At 38.8% G+C, this 22,089-nt stretch overlaps 1 protein-coding gene across 4 annotated transcripts in view; it reads left to right on the forward strand.

Annotated features, from left to right (window-relative positions):
- Window positions 1–12,188, forward strand: part of kank4 (KN motif and ankyrin repeat domains 4) — a 52,866-nt gene extending 40,678 nt beyond the window's left edge. For 3 of the 4 annotated variants that reach the window (XM_039691465.2, XM_039691466.2, XM_089134220.1), the window contains exons 3-10: window positions 23–2,437; window positions 3,863–3,956; window positions 6,005–6,238; window positions 7,904–7,988; window positions 8,130–8,349; window positions 9,444–9,586; window positions 9,791–9,991; window positions 10,865–12,188. In XM_039691465.2, coding sequence (XP_039547399.2) covers window positions 23–2,437; window positions 3,863–3,956; window positions 6,005–6,238; window positions 7,904–7,988; window positions 8,130–8,349; window positions 9,444–9,586; window positions 9,791–9,991; window positions 10,865–10,978 — 3,506 coding nt within the window. In that variant the 3' untranslated portion in view covers window positions 10,979–12,188. The remainder of the gene's footprint in view (window positions 1–22; window positions 2,438–3,862; window positions 3,957–6,004; window positions 6,239–7,903; window positions 7,989–8,129; window positions 8,350–9,443; window positions 9,587–9,790; window positions 9,992–10,864) is intronic. The other variant, XM_039691467.2, reaches the window with a different exon arrangement.
- Window positions 12,189–22,089: the final 9,901 nt, after the last annotated feature.

The following is a 22,089-nucleotide window of genomic DNA, read 5'->3' on the forward strand; positions in this document are numbered from 1 at the left end:
TACAATGTATCTTATATTTCAGCAAATGGCTTTTCTTCCAAAGCCTCTGAGAGTGGAGTACAGCGGAAACAGCTGCCATATTCTGTAGAGACCCCCTATGGGTTTCACCTGGATCTGGACTTCTTGAAGTATGTTGATGACATAGAGAAAGGCAACACAATCAAGAGGGTACACATTCAACGCAAGAACAGGGGCCCAAAGTACAGCACACTGCCACGCAACTTCAGCCTTCCTGGACATGGCGCTCGACCTCTAGCCAAAGATACATGGGCCAATACTTCCACTTTAGGGTCCAAGCCTAAGTCACGTGTTACTGAAGTACAGAAGCTTTTTGAGTTCAGAGCCAGTGATGCCACTAGTGGTAGCAGTAACACCAGTAGAAGCTCCCTGGCCAGCCAGTCAAAGATACCTGGGAGTGGTTCCCCCCCCTCACCGAAGCCTGCGGAAGAGTCTCAAGTACAGACCTCTTCTCAGAATGAACAGTCCATGGGCCTTACTGTTAGGCCTCACCTGTTAAGAGCCTCAAGCATGCCTGTTAATGTCCCACGCAGGAAAGGTTCAGACTCAACTGATGAGCAGAGTTCCCAGTCTCAGAATGGCTCAGCTGAGAGGCTTTTTCGACCGGCGGCGGATGGAGGCGACAGGAGAGGCAGTGTTCCCCAGGACAGGGCCAGCTTGCATCAACAGATTACAGCTGCGCTGAAAAGGGTGCGAGAGTTAGAAGAGCAAGTCAGGACCATCCCTGAGTTGAAGGCTCAAATATGCTCTCTTAGAACAGAGAGGGAACAACTGCTTCAAAGAATTCAGCTACACCAGTCTGAACAAAAGAGCTCTTTGCAGTTGAACGAGACTGAGGTTTCTCAAGACACTGCTGTTCCTCCAGTTATCATTGAGAAGAAAGATACTTGTTCCCTTTCCACAGTTACTGCAGCTGATCATGAAATGGTTCAAGCAATACAGTCTGACAAAACCACAGAAGAGGAACAGTCAGAGGAACAAAATACTGTGGTAGAGGTTACTGTAGAACAGGAGTCTGAAAAAAATGAACCAGTAACTGATACAGAATCAGAGAAGGAACAAGTGCCAGCTCCAGTATCTGTCCCAGTGATACTCATAGACAAAGCAGAAACTCCAACTGATCCAGATGAAGAAGAGGGACTTTTGCAGGAGTCTACACTTCAAGAAGAGGCATCGAAGAGTCTTTCAGAGCAAGTAGAAAAGCAAGAGACTTTGTTAGAAGATGAAAAGTCAAGGCTGGAATCAGAGGAATCGGGTGCTACATCCGAGTGTACATCCGCCCGAGAAGATACTACAACTTTTGAGGGAAGTGTAATTATAATTGAGGAAAATACAATGCCTCAACCTGCTGAACAGAAACTTCTCACTAACCTGGAGCTGGAAGCAAAACTGAAAACTTTGGAAGAGAGTCTAAGCAAGGCCAGTTTGGAATTGGAACATACAAATTCCTTACTTGGGGAACAGATACACAAGAATAGACAAAAAGATGAGAGAATACAGGAACTGATGGACCAAGTGAAAGAGCAGAAACTTCAAGGTCCTATCGAGACAGAGCCGCTTTCTGTATCAGTTGTCACATCTGATGCAGCAATCAGTACAGACAGCAAAAGTGTCATGGAGAGAGGAGTCTCGACAGAACCTCAACCAGCTGAGGGTCCCAAAGAAACCGATTATAAATGCTCAAGCACTCAGACAAATATAGTAGAAGCTCGAGACATTGAAGTCTTAGCACAAGTCACTACAGCAGAGAAAATTGTAGGAGTAGAGATTGTCATGTGTGACCAGGCAATGGTGACTGAGGTCCAGGATGATATAGAAGATAACAATAGTCAGGAAGTCTCTGAATTGCTAGAGAAGGCCGACTCTGTAAAAGACAAAGAACAAGAGGGTGATATCAAAGATAGTGTGTCAAGCCAGATTATAGATACCAAAGTCAGTGAAAATGTTGTTGCAGAGAGTGACACTGAGGAATATGTCATGGTAGAAAGTGCCATGGTTGAGTCTATGGCCAGTGAAAATGAAATCCCTAAGCTCACAGTCCAAGAAATAGAATCTGCTGAGAATAAGGGGGTTGAAAGCACAGTAACAGACGAAGCAAGAGGAGAAACAAGTTCAGATTTGCAAACACAGCAGGAACCAAGAGAAATACAAGGACAGGATCCTCACCTTCAGCCTCAAAGGGCAGCTGAAGCCACAGCTTCTCCTGCTGCAATCGGTCAGGTTGTTAATCGTATACAGGGGCTTCTTAATGAGCAGTGGGCCAGTTTGGGAAGTGGGGGCCAGGACGCAAAAGGAGAGAGCTCCCAGAAACCTCATTCTTCCAAAATAAGCTCTATTCAAAGCCACCTGAGAGGGTCCCTCAGTGCCCTGTCTGCCTTTTACTCACCTGTTCAGAAAGGAGGGGCTACACGGCAATCAGGTTGGTTCTTATTCAGTGTAGTTATGCAGTGTAGCAAGCTCATTAAATGTACAGTAATGACTGATGCAACAATCTTTGGTATTGGTGTCAATTACTTGTATTAGGCCTGTTTCACAAAGTTTGCTTATTCATTCTATCAACATTGAGGGGGAAAATGAAAATTTCATTATTCAATGAACCTCATGCATTTGTTATTCTACAAACCTCAAAGAACTATTTGTATAGTTCCAAAATAAACAAGGTTTTTAGATGCTGTCAATACATGAGGATTGTCTAAATGTAACATGTCCAAAATGTACATGCTATAAATACACTTTACATACACATTACCTACAAATACTAATGACATCACATTGACATACACACCACTTACACGCTTCATATGTGCAATGTGTGAAACAGGCCTCACTGAGTTTGAAGTGAAGGTTTTGAGAGTCAGAAATGACAATTTAATGAGCTGAAGCAAACCTAAAATTCAACATGAAATCAAATAAGACGTTCTAATATGCATATTTTTGCCTGATTATAAATGCGTGTGGCACAGAAAGCCGTCTGTTGCAATGCAGACCCAGTGGCAATGCACTTTACTGAAGTTCTAGCTGCCAAGATAATTTAGGATTTTGTGTTGACAGTTTAAAAGCATCTGGCTATATTACAGTGCTTGCAAAATTATGCAGTCTCATAAATTTTGGCATCTATTGTTATTTGTGCAGCCACAGTTAATTATTATTTTAAATGCTAATTATGTTCTTCTACAATTACACTAAACTATGGTAATTTTAAAGTTAACTGTTTTACTCAAATATGAATTTCCTGGTTATTTTTATTTTTGATTATTATTTCATACTCGTTTTGTTGTTCCCTTGGAAAAGTCTTTATGGGACTTTTGAGCTTTTTCCTAGTTCCTGGAAGCATTCCAATCTCTTTGATGTGTTCTGTTGTAATTGCATCCACTGACTCTTTTAGTTATTATTCACCTCTGTTCTTCGCAACAATCAAACAAACTCTACTGAACAAATCTCTGAACATTTTGTGGTATAATCCTTTAAAATCACATGACTGATGAGAATTTTTATGGCAGGTGAGGATGGTTTTCTCTTTAGAGTATTTCGTTTAAATTGTCAGTTCCTTTGTGACTGTAACAGTTGTTTTTACAGTTTGTTGTGCTGCATTATGAATGATTACAACTGACTTACCCACTCTCTGGAGCACAGCAAGTGTACAGTTCAGCATTTTGCTGGTTATATTACTTCTGGTAAAGGAATTTTGAGAGATTCAAAAGTACTATCTCATATGCTGTACTTTATTTTTTTAGGTTGGACAAATGGACTGAATAGTTCATAGGTTTAACTTATTGCTTGGGATGAAAAACAGGTGCAGACTTGGCTTTCATTTTCAAATATCTGACCATCTATCCCATATTAGGCCTCAAATCCATCATGAAGAAGAATGACTGTCCTGACAAGCAGGGCAATGGGGGAGCAAAGAAGAACTTGAAGTTTGTTGGCGTAAATGGGGGGTATGTTGGTTTTTTACGTGTATATCAGACTGTTTTGGCATATTTATTTGCATGCACCAATACAGTTTATGGATGATAATGCTTTTCATAAAACCGCCAGCCATCAGTGTAGAAGTTAAAAAAAAAATTGTTTAAAGTTAAAAAAACTCCTAAAAATCTAAAGTTACCCACCTTACATTTACAAATTGCCCCAGAATCACACTCGCTGGTGTTTTCATGTGAAGTGTTGATGGATGATTCTATTTCATCAACATCCATGACATCATATGTCTGGCCTGTCCTTTTGCATCCCTTAATCTGTTTCATCCTTCATCAAGGTGCTCTGTTAGAAATGGGCCATGAGGTGTCTGTACTGTTTTCCGTGAGATCTGTTGCATGATGAGTGAGGCCTAGTGAGATGACAAGAAAAACAAAGTCCTCTCTCTGTCCCTCTCTCTCTTGCAGTGTCTTTGTCTGTCTGCCTGTCACTGTGTGCGGTGAATGATTTGATAAGCTTGGCAGCAGAGATGGTTCTGTCTCAGCTGTATTTAACCAGCCGTCAACAATAAGACAATTATCATGATAGACTTGGGCAAACAGCTGGCCTTTCGTATGCCTGATCAGAAAGGAATAATCCTATATCAGTTAACCGATCTCTTTCTTTAGCCCAGAGAGAGTATTGAAAGTTGGAGAACTGTAAGTAAACCAAGACCTCTGAAATGAGGTGGCCCCATCCTTGCTATGTGTTTGTTTTTTAGTCCAATGTAAATTCATGTTTCAGTTGATGCTTTCTGGATAGTTTTATATCAATTTATATTTAATACAAGCATATTATATTAATTAAGTGAGCTCAAGGAATGCAAAAGAGTAACTTAATCTGGTTATTTTGGTCAGTCATCTTTAGACCCTTGAGCAGAAAGGTTTCAAAATGAATTAATTTGAATTACTGATACTTATCAGTATGCCAAAACATGCTGGAATAGTTATTTTTGTGAATTATATGAAGTGACACACATGTGTGACCTTTAATTTGTATAGCTGTTTTGAAATGAGTAGACTCTCAAAGATCGTGTGGGAGTGTTGGCAGATTTGGCTTGTGTCTTAGTCTGATAGACTGTGATTATCCTGAGAAAGGCCTTGCACTGCTGTTGTTTGATGACAGCTGGTGATTTTTAGAATTTGCACACAGTTTTGACCTAAACCACCATAATATATTTCGTTCTGTTATTTAGCTCTGTCAGCCAAGCGCAAACAGCAGTCGCTGAAGCCTCGTCTTTGGCTGACCAGCATATTCATTTTCTGTCCAATTTTCTTTTTTACAAGCCGTATACAAAGCTATTGCATTAATCAAATTTGGAAATCATAATTACTAAGATGTTATCAGCATAATAAACAGTTGCATGGCCCTCTTGTCTCTAATCTGAAGTACTCAAAAGAGGCCCTCATGCTCAACACCCTAATACATGTGTAGTCACCTGACTTGCTACTATAGGCCTCCATTCACCCATGTCCTTGTGGGAGTGCCATTCCTCTGAAAACATCCATGAAGGAGCAGCATTCTTCAGACAGGCTCAACACATACTGTAAGAACCCCTCAGACCCCACAGAGGTCTCTCTCATTTGAACAGCTTGTATAAACACTTCGTTTGTGGATGTCCTTTCACAACTGACAGATTACATTTGTTTGCCATTAGCGGTAAGGACTGTCGAAATCAAAACTAGATTTAAAGACTTTTTATATATATATATATATATATATATAAACCAGAGCATTTAAAAAAAAATACATGGTGCTTACACCTAATCCTTTAAAATCACATGACTGATGAGAATTTGTATGGCAGGTGAGAATGGTTTTCTCTTTTTAAAGCATTTAATTTAAAATATCAGTTCCTTTGTGACTGTAACAGTTGTTTTGACAGTTTTTTGAAGCACACATAGTCAGGTGGTATTTGTCGTAAATAAGCGCAGGCTTGTCTGATTTCAAATCCTGATAATAGAAAGTTTGCAAATGCAAAGTGGGTTACAATCAAAAGAACCCCCTTGACTTAAATGATCTGTGTGTCCAGCTATGAGACCACCTCCAGTGAGGACTCCAGTGGGGAGGAGGATCAGGACGAGGTTGAGGAGGTGGATAGCTCGGAGCCTGAGGTGGAGCAGGGAGAGGAAAGTGGAACGGCCCAGGAGGAGGCTGCTGCTACTGGGGAGCAAGGTGATGGGGTTCAGGCAGAGGTGGCAGAGGGCTCTGAAGAGCCCGATGCAGGCCAGGCCGCCATGAGTCCCCAGGAGGAGCAGCCTGTCAGGTGAGATGGAGGGCCTTGCTCAAAAGAGTTACAACTGCAATATAGGTTTTTACATTTTTTTTTTCCAAGTCCCAATGGCTTAAGTCGTCAGTTGGGAGATTTATGGGAGTTAGATATTATGCAATCAACACAACCTTCAAAGAGTATTTTAGGATGATCCACATGACTCTTATTCTGTGCTAGTCCCCTTTACTTTTTCAACCTGTTGTGAAAAGCTCATTAGCTCATAATATGAGCTGGCTTAACACATGAAAGTGTGCAGTGACCATGTTTCCCAAGGCAGGTGCCTCTGTTATGAATAGGACACAATCCTGCCTTTTGTTCTGTCCTTCACCTGGCAAGAAAGTACAAGATTTGAGTGACAGGTTTAATATGCCCCGTGACTGCGGTCCACTTAAAGAACGGCATCATAATAAAAGGCTGAACCATAAACCACATGAACGTATGGGGAAAGCAAAGGGTATGGTCTTCTTTTATGATTATTTAAACACTATTTCATTAGAATAAATGTCATTTTGGAGTAGGTATTATGTTACAATTATATACATTCCCAAAATTATTTCAGATTTTTTGGGTGAGTTAGCAGACAAATAAATGGCGGATGATCACACCAGATACAAAGATACATTTATATCATGCTTTAGTTCTAATTTTATATAAATAAAACCACATTAAATTCACCTGAGATACATAATGGATATTCTTGTGTAACTAGTTCCGACCAATAATTTCTAATATGGTTTATGAAAAACAGGAAGGTGTCAAAGTTTGGGCTTAGTAATAAATTTTTTTTTGAAAGAAATTACTTCTATTCTGCAAGGATACGTTAAATTGATCAATCATGCCAGTAAATACATTTATAATGTTACAAAATAATATTTCAAATAAATGCTGTTCTTTTGAACTGCTTTTGAATGTCGATGGTTTTCACCAATATATTAAGCAGCAGTTTCTTGAGCACCAAATCAGCATCTTAGAATGATTTTTTTAAGGATCATGTGACACTGAAGACTGAAGGAATACATTACATTGTAAAATATTATTATTTTAAAATGTAATAATATTCCGCAATATTACTGTTTTTACTTTATTTTTGACCAAATAAATGCAGCCTTAGTGAGTATAAGAGATTTATTTTAAAAACATTCAAATCTGACCCCAAACTTGTAAATTTACAGTGTAGGTAGGACCACCACTAGTGCACAAGGGTCTAAAACACTTGTAGAAATATAAACACAATTCATACTCCTCAAGGGACAGAACTTTTCCAGAAACTGCATGTGCTAAAAGTTGTTATGAAGATGTTTGAGCCATTCAGATATTGGTAACCATTTGCTTGAGAGGCCAGTCCAAAATGAGCCACTCTCAACTAATGTTACCAAGATTCAATGACCAAAATGCATTGTATTTCATAATATGTATCAAATACAGATTTCTGTTGAGGCTCAGATGTGCAGCCAATCTGTATTTGAAAATTATTTTACATACATGTACGGTATGAACTTGAAAAAACTACTGCATGATTTGATATCTTTTTTTGATATTAGCTTCTATTTTTCTCTCTCTGTAAACAGACATTTTCTGAAAAGACACAATGTTATATCTTGTTCATGAGTTTAATATGCCCCTTTGATTTAAATTACAGCTCAATCTGTGTCATTGCAGTGAGTTAGTTGATAAGAACTTCATGGCTGCTTGTCATTTCCTGAAGGATCGCATGGCTGAGGTTGCTGCCCCAAATAAAGACATGGTAAGCAATTTGTGTCTTTATATATATAACTTGTACACTAGAAAGTTATTTTTCTGTCTTTTCGATTTAACACAAAAATGAACATACTTTAATGTTGATGTATGTTTAATTCGACTGGACTCTTGTCTGTGTGAATCTCAGAGGCAGGTTCTGATGGTGTTATATCAGGAGTGGTTCCGTGTGTCCAGTCAGAAGGAGTCAAAGGCTGAAACAGTCACGCTCCACCTGAGAGAGGTGGGCTTCCACACTCCCACCCTTCTGCGCTACATAGTGAACCTGGCTGACGGTAATGGCAACATGGCACTGCACTACAGTGTGTCCCATTCCAACTTCTCTGTGGTCAAGCTTTTACTAGACACAGGTAAGAGACTGTTTAGACCTGAGGCAAGATGAACTTGGGCATTTTTTATTATTATTATTGAGAATCTACATTATCTATAATAATCTATCTACTATTATTGAGTATCTATCTATCTATCTATCTATCTATCTATCTATCTATCTATCTATCTATCTATCTATCTATCTATCTATCTATCTATCTATCTATCTATCTATCTATCTATCTATCTATCTATCCATCTATCTACCTATCTATCTAAATCTGGCTGTCAATCTGTTATATCAATCTATATATCTATACAGTATATATACAGTGATTTTTACATACATTTTTGAGCGCTTTGCGTGTTGAGAAAAGCACTATATAAATGTAATGAATTATTATTATTATTATTATTACTACTACTGTATTATATATATATATATATATATATATACAGTGATTTTTTACATACATATATATATATATATATATATATATTGTCTTTTTCTTTTGCAATATTGCAATTTTACTGTAATTTGATAACAGACCAACAGTACTTGATCTGTCAGAAAACTATGAATCCCAAATAGAGTAGTGTATAAATTTGTACTGTTGAAATTTATATATGCCAGATAAAGTGCAGTCTTGTGCATTTTCAATCATTGACATCCATAGTTTACATCTGAAAATAGTGACAGAGTACAGTAAGCATAGTGTAACATGAATAAACATTTTGACTTGCATCTTGTTTGTGAACAATGACACAATGACTTGTCATTCTGATGGAACTAGTATGTTCATACACATATTTACTTTTGAGAAATGAACTAAATATTATGAGCAAGTTACAGGCTTTTGCAGGTAATCCATTGTGTGGTGCTGTTTGTACAGATTGTTTTAAGAAATGCACTTTCTGGTTTGCGAATATTAAGGATGATTTGAGAAATGTACCAAAGCAACTTTTAGCAAGATTTTAACTATGATTTACATTTCTAGCAGCAATTTGCACTTTTATCAATGCATTTATATTTTGGCATGAAAACAGTTTCAATCTCAAGTTCAGTTTTTCACTCTTTTTAACTTCAAAACTTTGAATATACCAACATTTTCTTGAATTGTATGTCCATCAGGACTGTGTGAGGTGGATCACCAAAACAAGGCCGGCTACACTGCTATAATGTTGGCAGCTCTTACTGCGGCAGAAAGCCCTGAGGACATGGAGGTGGCTCAGCAGCTACTGAGAATGGGCAAAATCAATGCACAAGCCAGCCAGGTACACACAGCGAAACGCCACAACATCCGGTACTGCAAGAACACACATACGTTTTGTTACTTATGTAGTTATGATATACCAGACGCAATTCTCTAATTCTCTATGAGTGCAGCAATGAGTTATTTAGCATATAATGTTTTTATTATAATTTATGATAAAGGTTGTTTTATGTAAATAAGACTCTTTTTCATTACTCCCCACTAGTCAGGGCAAACAGCACTGATGCTTGCAGTTAGTCATGGGCGGACAATGATGGTGCAGGTTCTTCTAGACTGCGGGGCTGATGTGAACATACAGGACCGGGATGGCTCCACTGCTCTTATGTGTGCCTGTGAGCACGGTCATACTGAGATTGCCAAAATGCTGCTAGAGAGACCAGAGTGTGACATGTCACTCATAGATAAGGTGAGAGAGACACTGATATATTAAACCTTACACCAATTCAGTTGATATTTAAAATCAAGAGATCTACAAACAAAATCCAACATTTTAGGCCACTACATTTCAAAGCTATTCATGAAAAGAGGAACTTAAATTTTTACCTAACTAGAAATGTGATATGTACTAATTTCTCTGCTTCTTTTTTTTTCCATATGCATGTAGCAAAATAGTTGTGCAACACTTAAAAATACAAGACCTAAAATAAATGTGACAAATGTGAATTTTTAAAAAATTTTAAACACTGTTGAAGCCAGGAAACTTTCATCCTCAGTGCTGTCATAATATAGCTATGTGAAGCCATGGGTTGCTTCATTTCAAGAAAATACAACACTGCCCCTTAGTGGTAAAAGGTAGTTATGTTAGGTTTTTTTTTTTTTTTTTTTAAGGTAGTTCATTACTATTACTACATTTATTATTACTATTACTACATTTATTACATTTATAATTATTAGGAAAAAATATTTCTTATGTTATTAGTAGGAAGAAATAATAATCTAACTATCGAATTACTTAATACTTCCTGCTTCATACTTTATTGTTCCCAATATTGTTTGCTTTTTTAAATAGATTCATGATTTTTTCATTTATCAATCTCTCCGAATCTTTAATCCATCCAACAGGCTCTGGGAGTGTATGATGGAGCCATAACAAGTTATCTTTTATAATTTTATCATAATATTCACATCAAAATCTGTGTGTCTATTTGAAACTCTTTAATCACTTGTAGGATCTACACAAATTAGGCAGATACTATCGTGGGCAGGTCCTCAAAAACCACAAAAATACCTTTCAAAATCATTTACATGTTTCACGTTTCTTTCCCTCTCCCTCTACTAGGATGGACACACAGCTTTGTCAGTAGCCATGAAGGCGTCCCACTCTGAGATCGTTGATCTTCTGAAAGCTCGTGCTGATCCAGCCACAGTTACAGATCCTACAGCTCCGCTCTGAGTCCAGTGGACTTGTCTTCTTGTCCAACTGGCTCTGCCAGAATCGTCTTTCTTCTGCCTCAACCTGACTTGCTGGCCAGGCCAACAGTCAACTAGAGAGAGACAGCAATTGCCAGTAATTCGCAGATTCTCTGTATGAGAAACGGCCAATCAGAAATGTACTTCCGTACGCCAATCAAAGATGCCATGGAGGGAGGGCTTCCCTATAGACTCCCCAGAAGGTCCTCATTTGCCCTGAAGCACAGCTACTGTAGCTTTTTAGCAGGCATGGTACATTGTTACATGTTATTTTCAGGTAATGTGACTATATTTTTGTCAGGCAATGAAAATTAATCTACGAATGTTATTAAAGAAGTGATCAGATATACACTATATTTATTTTTTATTGCACTTTTCTGTAATATTTCACCCCAGATGTATCCAAGGTCTGTCTTACTATAACTTGATGTGTCTTCCTATAAATATGAGGGTGTTTTGGGTCAGGCCCAGTACCGAACCATTCCTTGCCTTTCCAGAGGGAACATTGAAAGGATTTTTTTCAGTCAAACACTTGTGTTGCCAGTTTGTCTTCCATCTTAGTTTCTTTAATTCCCAGAGAGCCTTGCTTTCATTGTTAACTATTATTTTTTTGGTAATATATCATTTATCTGAATGGTTTAACTTTAAAATCTTGTTTTTGTCAGATTGTTCTCCTCACCCAAAGAAAAAATAAGGGTGTGCAATATATCATAACTTCAGTGACAAGTGATTATGGCAAACAATCCCGATTTATAATAAGTACATTATGATTTATTCACTGTCAAAGTTTACCATATACTCTAACCTTCTGCAATATTAACTTTACAACTTATTTTAAAAAAGTGTATATTTAACAAAGATTTACAGATACGAGTTTTAAAGTTCCCCTGCAGACAGATTTAAGCAGCACATTATAATGGACTGGACTGTAGTTGTATTCTCTGTACATTGTGCCTGCTTAAATTTAAGACATCAGACATTGTGATGATGAGATATATTTAACGACTAATCAGTAACCCAGCTGGACAAAGTATGAATCTATATATGTATACTGTGCAACAGTATCTTGTGGAAGGTTTTGTGAATTAATACCTTGAAATGTAATGGCTATTTATTTCCAATTCTATATTTTTGAGTATATACAAGTATATGCATGGATAAAATATTGACTTAATAAAAACATGCATTTTGTATTTGTCTTTTCTGTGTGGTTTGAAAAAATATTTACTTACCTAATACAGTTTATCAACAGTAAGAAGCAGATCACAAATTAAATTATTGAAAGTGCTAAAATAGAGCAGATATCCAGTGAAATCTGATTATATTTTAAATAAATGTTCTTTTGAACTTTCTATTCAAGGAATTTTGAAAAAACAAACCCTTTTCCACAAATTTATTAAGCAGCACGACTGTTTTCAACATTGATAATAATAAAATAATTTAAAAAAATGTAATAAATAATTTGTGCACCAAATCAGTGTATTATGGTTTCTGAAGGATCATGTGACTGAAGACTGGAGTAACGATGCTGAAACATCAGCTTTGTCATCACAGAAAAAAAATGACATGTTAAATGATAAAATACAGAGCAGTTCGTTTAAATTGTATAGTACAATTTCACAATATTGCTGTTTTCACAGATTTTTTTTATCAAATAAATGTAGCCTTAGTGAGTATAAGAGACTTCTTTCACATTCAAAAATAAAATATAAAACTTCCTTTCAAAATGTAGTGTTTGTTAATGGAATACATTTCCAAGGGGATTTTAGTTTTTATTAGAGTCACAGAAGCATTTAATAACCTTGCTTATCTACTGACATATTTTTGGAAAGTTATTCTCATTTTACAGGAAGTCAAAAAACATTTTTAGGGGTAAACAGTTAAGGACCCAGAACCAGATATGAAGAATGAAGACCCGGAGTCAGAATTATAAAAAATTAAAGAAAGTTTTACTGAACATAGTTTTCCATTTCATTAGCAGAAGTCAGCTTCAAGACTCACTCAGGAGTTCGTAGGCCGCCCCCCTTACTGTTACAACAATCACAGCAGTTATACCATTTTCAAAGTCTAAGCTACGTCATTGCTTACACGTTGAATGATTCTCATTGGCTAAGATATAGATAAACACAGTAATTTTCCACACATATACAGATAGACGAAACATATCTCCATCGATGAGGCACATCATGACCTTCCAGATCACAGATTTGGGTTGCTGGCGCCAGTATGTCCAGAACAACTCATTCAATCTCCAATAATGGCAGTGGTTCCTTAACCTGCAACCAAGAAGAATAGCACTGAACTTTAGTCTAACTGGAGTAAGACTTCAACATGGTGCCTTAAACTATTGGCTTCAATGAACCCTTAATGTTTTAACACTCAAACACAAACCAAATCCCTATTTTTCCAATTATTTTCACTGTTACTGCATTCACATAGGACACTAGCAAATAGAAGATTCTATCAAGGCTGAAGAGAGTCTGAGTGGCTTATTATCAGTTAAGTGTACCACAGTGGTGGAATGTAACGAAGTACAACTACTTTGTTACTTTACTTAAGTACATTTTTCACGTATCTTTACTTTACTTAAGTAGAATAAATAGCACATACTTTTTACTTTTACTTCGTTACATTTTGCAGCAATTATTATACTTTCTTCTACTACATTTCTACAACTTCGGTTACATTTTCATTACATTTTCTGATCAGTTTTTCCCCTGCCAAAATGTAATCTGACCGTCCGTCCGTTGCACGTTTTATCTCACCAGTGACGTTTGGTCGCCATAGAGCCTCCATTTTTGCACTCAGGTCTAAGTCCCATGGCCCTCTATCAGAATCCAGAGTTTCAAGAAGATTGGAGAAACTTATTTTTTCGCACAAAAAACAAAACAAAAAAAAAAACGACAGCGGTAACATTGTCGTTTTTTTTTTTTTTTTTGGGTCGAAATTTTGAGTTTCTCCAATCTTCTTGAAACTCTGGATTCTGATAGAGGGGCAGGGCCTTAGACCTGAGTGCAAAAATGGAGGCTCTAGACCCTTCCAGAGCTGAGATATTGAGATACCACGTAGCAATTATGCCATTATAAATATCTCAATATCTCAGCTCTGGAAGGGTCTAGAGCCTCCATTTTTGCACCCAGGTTTAAGTCTCATGGCCCTCTATCAGAATCCAGAGTTTTGAGAAGATTGGAAAAACGTAATTTTTCTCCCGAAAAAAAAAAAAAAAACGAAAGGTGTACCACTGTCGTTTTTTTTTTTCGGGTCGAAATTTTGAGTTTCGATATCTCAGCTCTGGAAGGGGCTAGAGCCTCCATTTTTGCACTCAGGTCTAAGTCTCATGGCCCTCTATCAGAATCCAGAGTTTTGGGAAGATTGGAGAAACTTAATTTTTCGCCCGAAAAAAAAAAACGTAAGGGGTACCACTGTCGTTTTTTTTTTCGGGCCGAATTTTTGAGTTTCGATATCTCAGCTCTGGAAGGGGCTAGAGCCTCCATTTTTGCACTCAGGTCTAAGTCTCATGGCCATCTATCAGAATCCAGAGTTTTGGGAAGATTGGAGAAACTTAATTTTTCACCCGAAAAAAAAAAAACGTAAGGGGTACCACTGTCGTTTTTTTTTCGGGCCGAATTTTTGAGTTTCGATATCTCAGCTCTGGAAGGGGCTAGAGCCTCCATTTTTGCACTCAGGTCTAAGTCTCATGGCCCTCTATCAGAATCCAGAGTTTTGGGAAGATTGGAGAAACTTAATTTTTCGCCCAAAAAAAAAAAAAACTTAAGGGGTACCACTGTCGTTTTTTTTTTCGGGCTGAATTTTTGAGTTTCGATATCTCAGCTCTGGAAGGGGCTAGAGCCTCCATTTTTGCACTCAGGTCTAAGTCTCATGGCCCTCTATCAGAATCCAGAGTTTTGGGAAGATTGGAGAAACTTAATTTTTCACCCGAAAAAAAAAAAACGTAAGGGGTACCACTGTCGTTTTTTTTTTCGGGCCGAATTTTTGAGTTTTTATATCTCAGCCCTGGAAGGGGCTAGAGCTTCCATTTTTGCACTCAGGTCTAAGTCTCATGGCCCTCTATCAGAATCCAGAGTTTTGGGAAGATTGGAGAAACTTAATTTTTCAACCGAAAAAAAAAAAACGTAAGGGGTACCACTGTCATTTTTTTTTTCGGGCCGAATTTTTGAGTTTCGATATCTCAGCTCTGGAAGGGGCTAGAGCCTCCATTTTTGCACTCAGGTCTAAGTCTCATGGCCCTCTATCAGAATCCAGAGTTTTGGGAAGATTTGAGAAACTTAATTTTTCGCCCGAAAAAAAAGAACTTAAGGGGTACCACTGTCGTTTTTTTTTTCGGGCCGAATTTTTGAGTTTCGATATCTCAGCTCTGGAAGGGGCTAGAGCCTCCATTTTTGCACTCAGGTCTAAGTATCATGGCCCTCTATCAGAATCCAGAGTTTTGGGAAGATTGGAGAAACTTAATTTTTCACCCGAAAAAAAAAAACGTAAGGGGTACCACTGTCGTTTTTTTTTTTCGGGCCGAATTTTTGAGTTTCGATATCTCAGCTCTGGAAGGGGCTAGAGCCTCCATTTTTGCACTCAGGTCTAAGTCTCATGGCCCTCTATCAGAATCCAGAGTTTTGGGAAGATTGGAGAAACTTAATTTTTCTCCCGAAAAAAAAAAAAACGTAAGGGGTACCACTGTCGTTTTTTTTTTTCGGCCGAATTTTTGAGTTTCGATATCTCAGCTCTGGAAGGGGCTAGAGCCTCCATTTTTGCACTCAGGTCTAAGTCTCATGGCCCTCTATCAGAATCCAGAGTTTTGGGAAGATTGGAGAAACTTAATTTTTCGCCCGAAAAAAAAAAAACGTAAGGGGTACCACTGTCGTTTTTTTTTTTCGGGCCGAATTTTTGAGTTTCGATATCTCAGCTCTGGAAGGGGCTAGAGCCTCCATTTTTGCACTCAGGTCTAAGTCTCATGGCCCTCTATCAGAATCCAGAGTTTTGGGAAGATTGGAGAAACTTAATTTTTCACAGAAAAAAAAAAAACGTAAGGGGTACCACTGTCGTTTTTTTTCTGGCCGAATTTTTGAGTTTCGATATCTCAGCTCTGGAAGGGGCTAGAGCCTCCATTTTTGCACTCAGGTATAAGTCTCATGGCCCTCTATCAGAATCCAGAGTTTTGGGAAGATTGGAGAAACTTAATTTTTCACCCGAAAAAAAAAACGTAAGGGGTACCACTGTCGTTTTTTTTTTCGGGCAGAATTTTTGAGTTTCGATATCTCAGCTCTGGAAGGGGCTAGAGCCTCCATTTTTGCACTCAGGTCTAAGTCTCATGGCCCTCTATCAGAATCCAGAGTTTTGGGAAGATTGGAGAAACTTAATTTTTCGCCCGAAAAAAAAAAACTTAAGGGGTACCACTGTCGTTTTTTTTTTCGGGCCAAATTTTTGAGTTTCGATATCTCAGCTCTGGAAGGGGCTAGAGCCTCCATTTTTGCACTCAGGTCTAAGTCTCATGGCCCTCTATCAGAATCCAGAGTTTTGGGAAGATTGGAGAAACTTAAATTTTCACCCAAAAAAAAGAAAAACGTAAGGGGTACCACTGTCGTTTTTTTTTCGGGCCGAATTTTTGAGTTTTTATCTCTCAGCTCTGGAAGGGGCTAGAGCTTCCATTTTTGCACTCAGGTCTAAGTCTCATGGCCCTCTATCAGAATCCAGAGTTTTGGGAAGATTGGAGAAACTTAATTTTTCACAGAAAAAAAAAAACGTAAGGGGTACCACTGTCGTTTTTTTTCTGGCCGAATTTTTGAGTTTCGATATCTCAGCTCTGGAAGGGGCTAGAGCCTCCATTTTTGCACTCAGGTATAAGTCTCATGGCCCTCTATCAGAATCCAGAGTTTTGGGAAGATTGGAGAAACTTAATTTTTCACCCGAAAAAAAAAACGTAAGGGGTACCACTGTCGTTTTTTTTTTCGGGCCGAATTTTTGAGTTTCGATATCTCAGCTCTGGAAGGGGCTAGAGCCTCCATTTTTGCACTCAGGTCTAAGTCTCATGGCCCTCTATCAGAATCCAGAGTTTTGGGAAGATTGGAGAAACTTAATTTTTCGCCCGAAAAAAAAAAAACTTAAGGGGTACCACTGTCGTTTTTTTTTTCGGGCCAAATTTTTGAGTTTCGATATCTCAGCTCTGGAAGGGGCTAGAGCCTCCATTTTTGCACTCAGGTCTAAGTCTCATGGCCCTCTATCAGAATCCAGAGTTTTGGGAAGATTGGAGAAACTTAATTTTTCACCCAAAAAAAAGAAAAACGTAAGGGGTACCACTGTCGTTTTTTTTTCGGGCCGAATTTTTGAGTTTTTATCTCTCAGCTCTGGAAGGGGCTAGAGCTTCCATTTTTGCACTCAGGTCTAAGTCTCATGGCCCTCTATCAGAATCCAGAGTTTTGGGAAGATTGGAGAAACTTAATTTTTCACCCGAAAAAAAAAAACGTAAGGGGTACCACTGTCGTTTTTTTTTCTGGCCGAATTTTTGAGTTTCTATATCTTAGCTCTGGAAGGGGCTAGAGCCTCCATTTTTGCACTCAGGTCTAAGTCTCATGGCCCTCTATCAGAATCCAGAGTTTTGGGAAGATTCGAGAAACTTAATTTTTCGCCCGAAAAAAAAGAACTTAAGGGGTACCACTGTCGTTTTTTTTTTCGGGCCGAATTTTTAAGTTTCGATATCTCAGCTCTGGAAGGGGCTAGAGCCTCCATTTTTGCACTCAGGTCTAAGTCTCATGGCCCTCTATCAGAATCCAGAGTTTTGGGAAGATTGGAGAAACTTAATTTTTCACCCGAAAAAAAAAACGTAAGGGGTACCACTGTCGGTTTTTTTTCGGGCCGAATTTTTGAGTTTCGATATCTCAGCTCTGGAAGGGGCTAGAGCCTCCATTTTTGCACTCAGGTCTAAGTCTCATGGCCCTCTATCAGAATCCAGGGTTTTGGGAAGATTGGAGAAACTTAATTTTTCGCCCGAAAAAAAAAACGTAAGGGGTACCACTGTCGTTTTTTTTTTCGGCCGAATTTTTGAGTTTCGATATCTCAGCTCTGGAAGGGGCTAGAGCCTCCATTTTTGCACTCAGGTCTAAGTCTCATGGCCCTCTATCAGAATCCAGAGTTTTGGGAAGATTGGAGAAACTTAATTTTTCGCCCGAAAAAAAAAACGTAAGGGGTACCACTGTCGTTTTTTTTTTCGGGCCGAATTTTTGAGTTTCGATATCTCAGCTCTGGAAGGGGCTAGAGCCTCCATTTTTGCACTCAGGTCTAAGTCTCATGGCCCTCTATCAGAATCCAGAGTTTTGGGAAAATTGGAGAAACTTAATTTTTCATCCGAAAAAAAAAACGTAAGGGGTACCACTGTCGTTTTTTTTTTCGGGACGAATTTTTGAGTTTCGATATCTCAGCTATGGAAGGGGCTAGAGCCTCCATTTTTGCACTCAGGTCTAAGTCTCATGGCCCTCTATCAGAATCCAGAGTTTTGGGAAGATTGGAGAAACTTAATTTTTCGCCAGAAAAAAAAAAACGTAAGGGGTACCACTGTCGTTTTTTTTTTTAGGGCCGAATTTTTGAGTTTCGATATCTCAGCTCTGGAAGGGGCTAGAGCCTCCATTTTTGCACTCAGGTCTAAGTCTCATGGCCCTCTATCAGAATCCAGAGTTTTGGGAAGATTGGAGAAACTTAATTTTTCACCCGAAAAAAAAAAAACGTAAGGGGTACCACTGTCGTTTTTTTTTCGGGCCGAATTTTTGAGTTTCAATATCTCAGCTCTGGAAGGGGCTAGAGCCTCCATTTTTGCACTCAGGTCTAAGTCTCATGGCCCTCTATCAGAATCCAGAGTTTTGGGAAAATTGGAGAAACTTAATTTTTCGCCCGAAAAAAAAAAAACGTAAGGGGTACCACTGTCGTTTTTTTTTTTCGGGCCGAATTTTTGAGTTTCGATATCTCAGCTCTGGAAGGGGCTAGAGCCTCCATTTTTGCACTCAGGTCTAAGTCTCATGGCCCTCTATCAGAATCCAGAGTTTTGGGAAGATTGGAGAAACTTAATTTTTCGCCCGAAAAAAAAAAACGTAAGGGGTACCACTGTCGTTTTTTTTTTCGGGCCGAATTTTTGAGTTTCGATATCTCAGCTCTGGAAGGGGCTAGAGCCTCCATTTTTGCACTCAGGTCTAAGTCTCATGGCCCTCTATCAGAATCCAGAGTTTTGGGAAAATTGGAGAAACTTAATTTTTCATCCGAAAAAAAAAACGTAAGGGGTACCACTGTCGTTTTTTTTTTCGGGACGAATTTTTGAGTTTCGATATCTCAGCTATGGAAGGGGCTAGAGCCTCCATTTTTGCACTCAGGTCTAAGTCTCATGGCCCTCTATCAGAATCCAGAGTTTTGGGAAGATTGGAGAAACTTAATTTTTCGCCAGAAAAAAAAAAACGTAAGGGGTACCACTGTTGTTGTTTTTTTTAGGGCCGAATTTTTGAGTTTCGATATCTCAGCTCTGGAAGGGGCTAGAGCCTCCATTTTTGCACTCAGGTCTAAGTCTCATGGCCCTCTATCAGAATCCAGAGTTTTGGGAAGATTGGAGAAACTTAATTTTTCACCCGAAAAAAAAAAAAAACGTAAGGGGTACCACTGTCGTTTTTTTTTCGGGCCGAATTTTTGAGTTTCAATATCTCAGCTCTGGAAGGGGCTAGAGCCTCCATTTTTGCACTCAGGTCTAAGTCTCATGGCCCTCTATCAGAATCCAGAGTTTTGGGAAAATTGGAGAAACTTAATTTTTCGCCCGAAAAAAAAAAACGTAAGGGGTACCACTGTCGTTTTTTTTTTTCGGGCCGAATTTTTGAGTTTCGATATCTCAGCTCTGGAAGGGGCTAGAGCCTCCATTTTTGCACTCAGGTCTAAGTCTCATGGCCCTCTATCAGAATCCAGAGTTTTGGGAAGATTGGAGAAACTTAATTTTTCGCCCGAAAAAAAAAAACGTAAGGGGTACCACTGTCGTTTTTTTTTTCGGGCCGAATTTTTGAGTTTCGATATCTCAGCTCTGGAAGGGGCTAGAGCCTCCATTTTTGCACTCAGGTCTAAGTCTCATGGCCCTCTATCAGAATCCAGAGTTTTGGGAAAATTGGAGAAACTTAATTTTTCATCCGAAAAAAAAAACGTAAGGGGTACCACTGTCGTTTTTTTTTTCGGGACGAATTTTTGAGTTTCGATATCTCAGCTATGGAAGGGGCTAGAGCCTCCATTTTTGCACTCAGGTCTAAGTCTCATGGCCCTCTATCAGAATCCAGAGTTTTGGGAAGATTGGAGAAACTTAATTTTTCGCCAGAAAAAAAAAAACGTAAGGGGTACCACTGTCGTTTTTTTTTTTAGGGCCGAATTTTTGAGTTTCGATATCTCAGCTCTGGAAGGGGCTAGAGCCTCCATTTTTGCACTCAGGTCTAAGTCTCATGGCCCTCTATCAGAATCCAGAGTTTTGGGAAGATTGGAGAAACTTAATTTTTCACCCGAAAAAAAAAAAAAACGTAAGGGGTACCACTGTCGTTTTTTTTTCGGGCCGAATTTTTGAGTTTCAATATCTCAGCTCTGGAAGGGGCTAGAGCCTCCATTTTTGCACTCAGGTCTAAGTCTCATGGCCCTCTATCAGAATCCAGAGTTTTGGGAAGATTGGAGAAACTTAATTTTTCGCCCGAAAAAAAAAAACGTAAGGGGTACCACTGTCGTTTTTTTTTCGGGCCGAATTTTTGAGTTTCGATATTTCAGCTCTGGAAGGGGCTAGAGCCTCCATTTTTGCACTCAGGTCTAAGTCTCATGGCCCTCTATCAGAATCCAGAGTTTTGGGAAGATTGGAGAAACTTAATTTTTCACCGAAAAAAAAAAAACGTAAGGGGTACCACTGTCGTTTTTTTTTTCGGGCCGAATTTTTGAGTTTCGATATCTCAGCTCTGGAAGGGGCTAGAGCCTCCATTTTTGCACTCAGGTCTAAGTCTCATGGCCCTCTATCAGAATCCAGAGTTTTGGGAAGATTGGAGAAACTTAATTTTTCGCCCGAAAAAAAAAAACGTAAGGGGTACCACTGTCGTTTTTTTTTTCGGGCCGAATTTTTGAGTTTCGATATTTCAGCTCTGGAAGGGGCTAGAGCCTCCATTTTTGCACTCAGGTCTAAGTCTCATGGCCCTCTATCAGAATCCAGAGTTTTGGGAAGATTGGAGAAACTTAATTTTTCACCCGAAAAAAAAAAACGTAAGGGGTACCACTGTCGTTTTTTTTTCGGGCCGAATTTTTGAGTTTCGATATCTCAGCTCTGGAAGGGGCTAGAGCCTCCATTTTTGCACTCAGGTCTAAGTCTCATGGCCCTCTATCAGAATCCAGAGTTTTGGGAAGATTGGAGAAACTTAATTTTTCACCCGAAAAAAAAAACGTAAGGGGTACCAGTGTCGTTTTTTTTTCGGGCCGAATTTTTGAGTTTCGATATCTCAGCTCTGGAAGGGGCTAGAGCCTCCATTTTTGCACTCAGGTCTAAGTCTCATGGCCCTCTATCAGAATCCAGAGTTTTGGGAAGATTGGAGAAACTTAATTTTTCGCCCGAAAAAAAAAACGTAAGGGGTACCACTGTCGTTTTTTTTTTCAGGCCGAATTTTTGAGTTTCGATATCTCAGCTCTGGAAGGGGCTAGAGCCTCAATTTTTGCACTCAGGTCTAAGTCTCATTGCCCTCTATCAGAATCCAGAGTTTTGGGAAGATTGGAGAAACTTAATTTTTCACCGAAAAAAAAAAACGTAAGGGGTACCACTGTCGTTTTTTTTTCGGGCCGAATTTTTGAGTTTCGATATCTCAGCTCTGGAAGGGGCTAGAGCCTCCATTTTTGCACTCAGGTCTAAGTCTCATGGCCCTCTATCAGAATCCAGAGTTTTGGGAAGATTGGAGAAACTTAATTTTTCGCCCGAAAAAAAAAACGTAAGGGGTACCACTGTCGTTTTTTTTTTCGGGCCGAATTTTTGAGTTTCGATATCTCAGCTCTGGAAGGGGCTAGAGCCTCCATTTTTGCACTCAGGTCTAAGTCTCATGGCCCTCTATCAGAATC

The sequence above is a fragment of the Pimephales promelas genome, chromosome 8 (assembly GCF_988280905.1).
Source record: "Pimephales promelas chromosome 8, fPimPro1.hap1.1, whole genome shotgun sequence".
NCBI classification, from domain to species: Eukaryota; Metazoa; Chordata; class Actinopteri; order Cypriniformes; family Leuciscidae; genus Pimephales; species Pimephales promelas.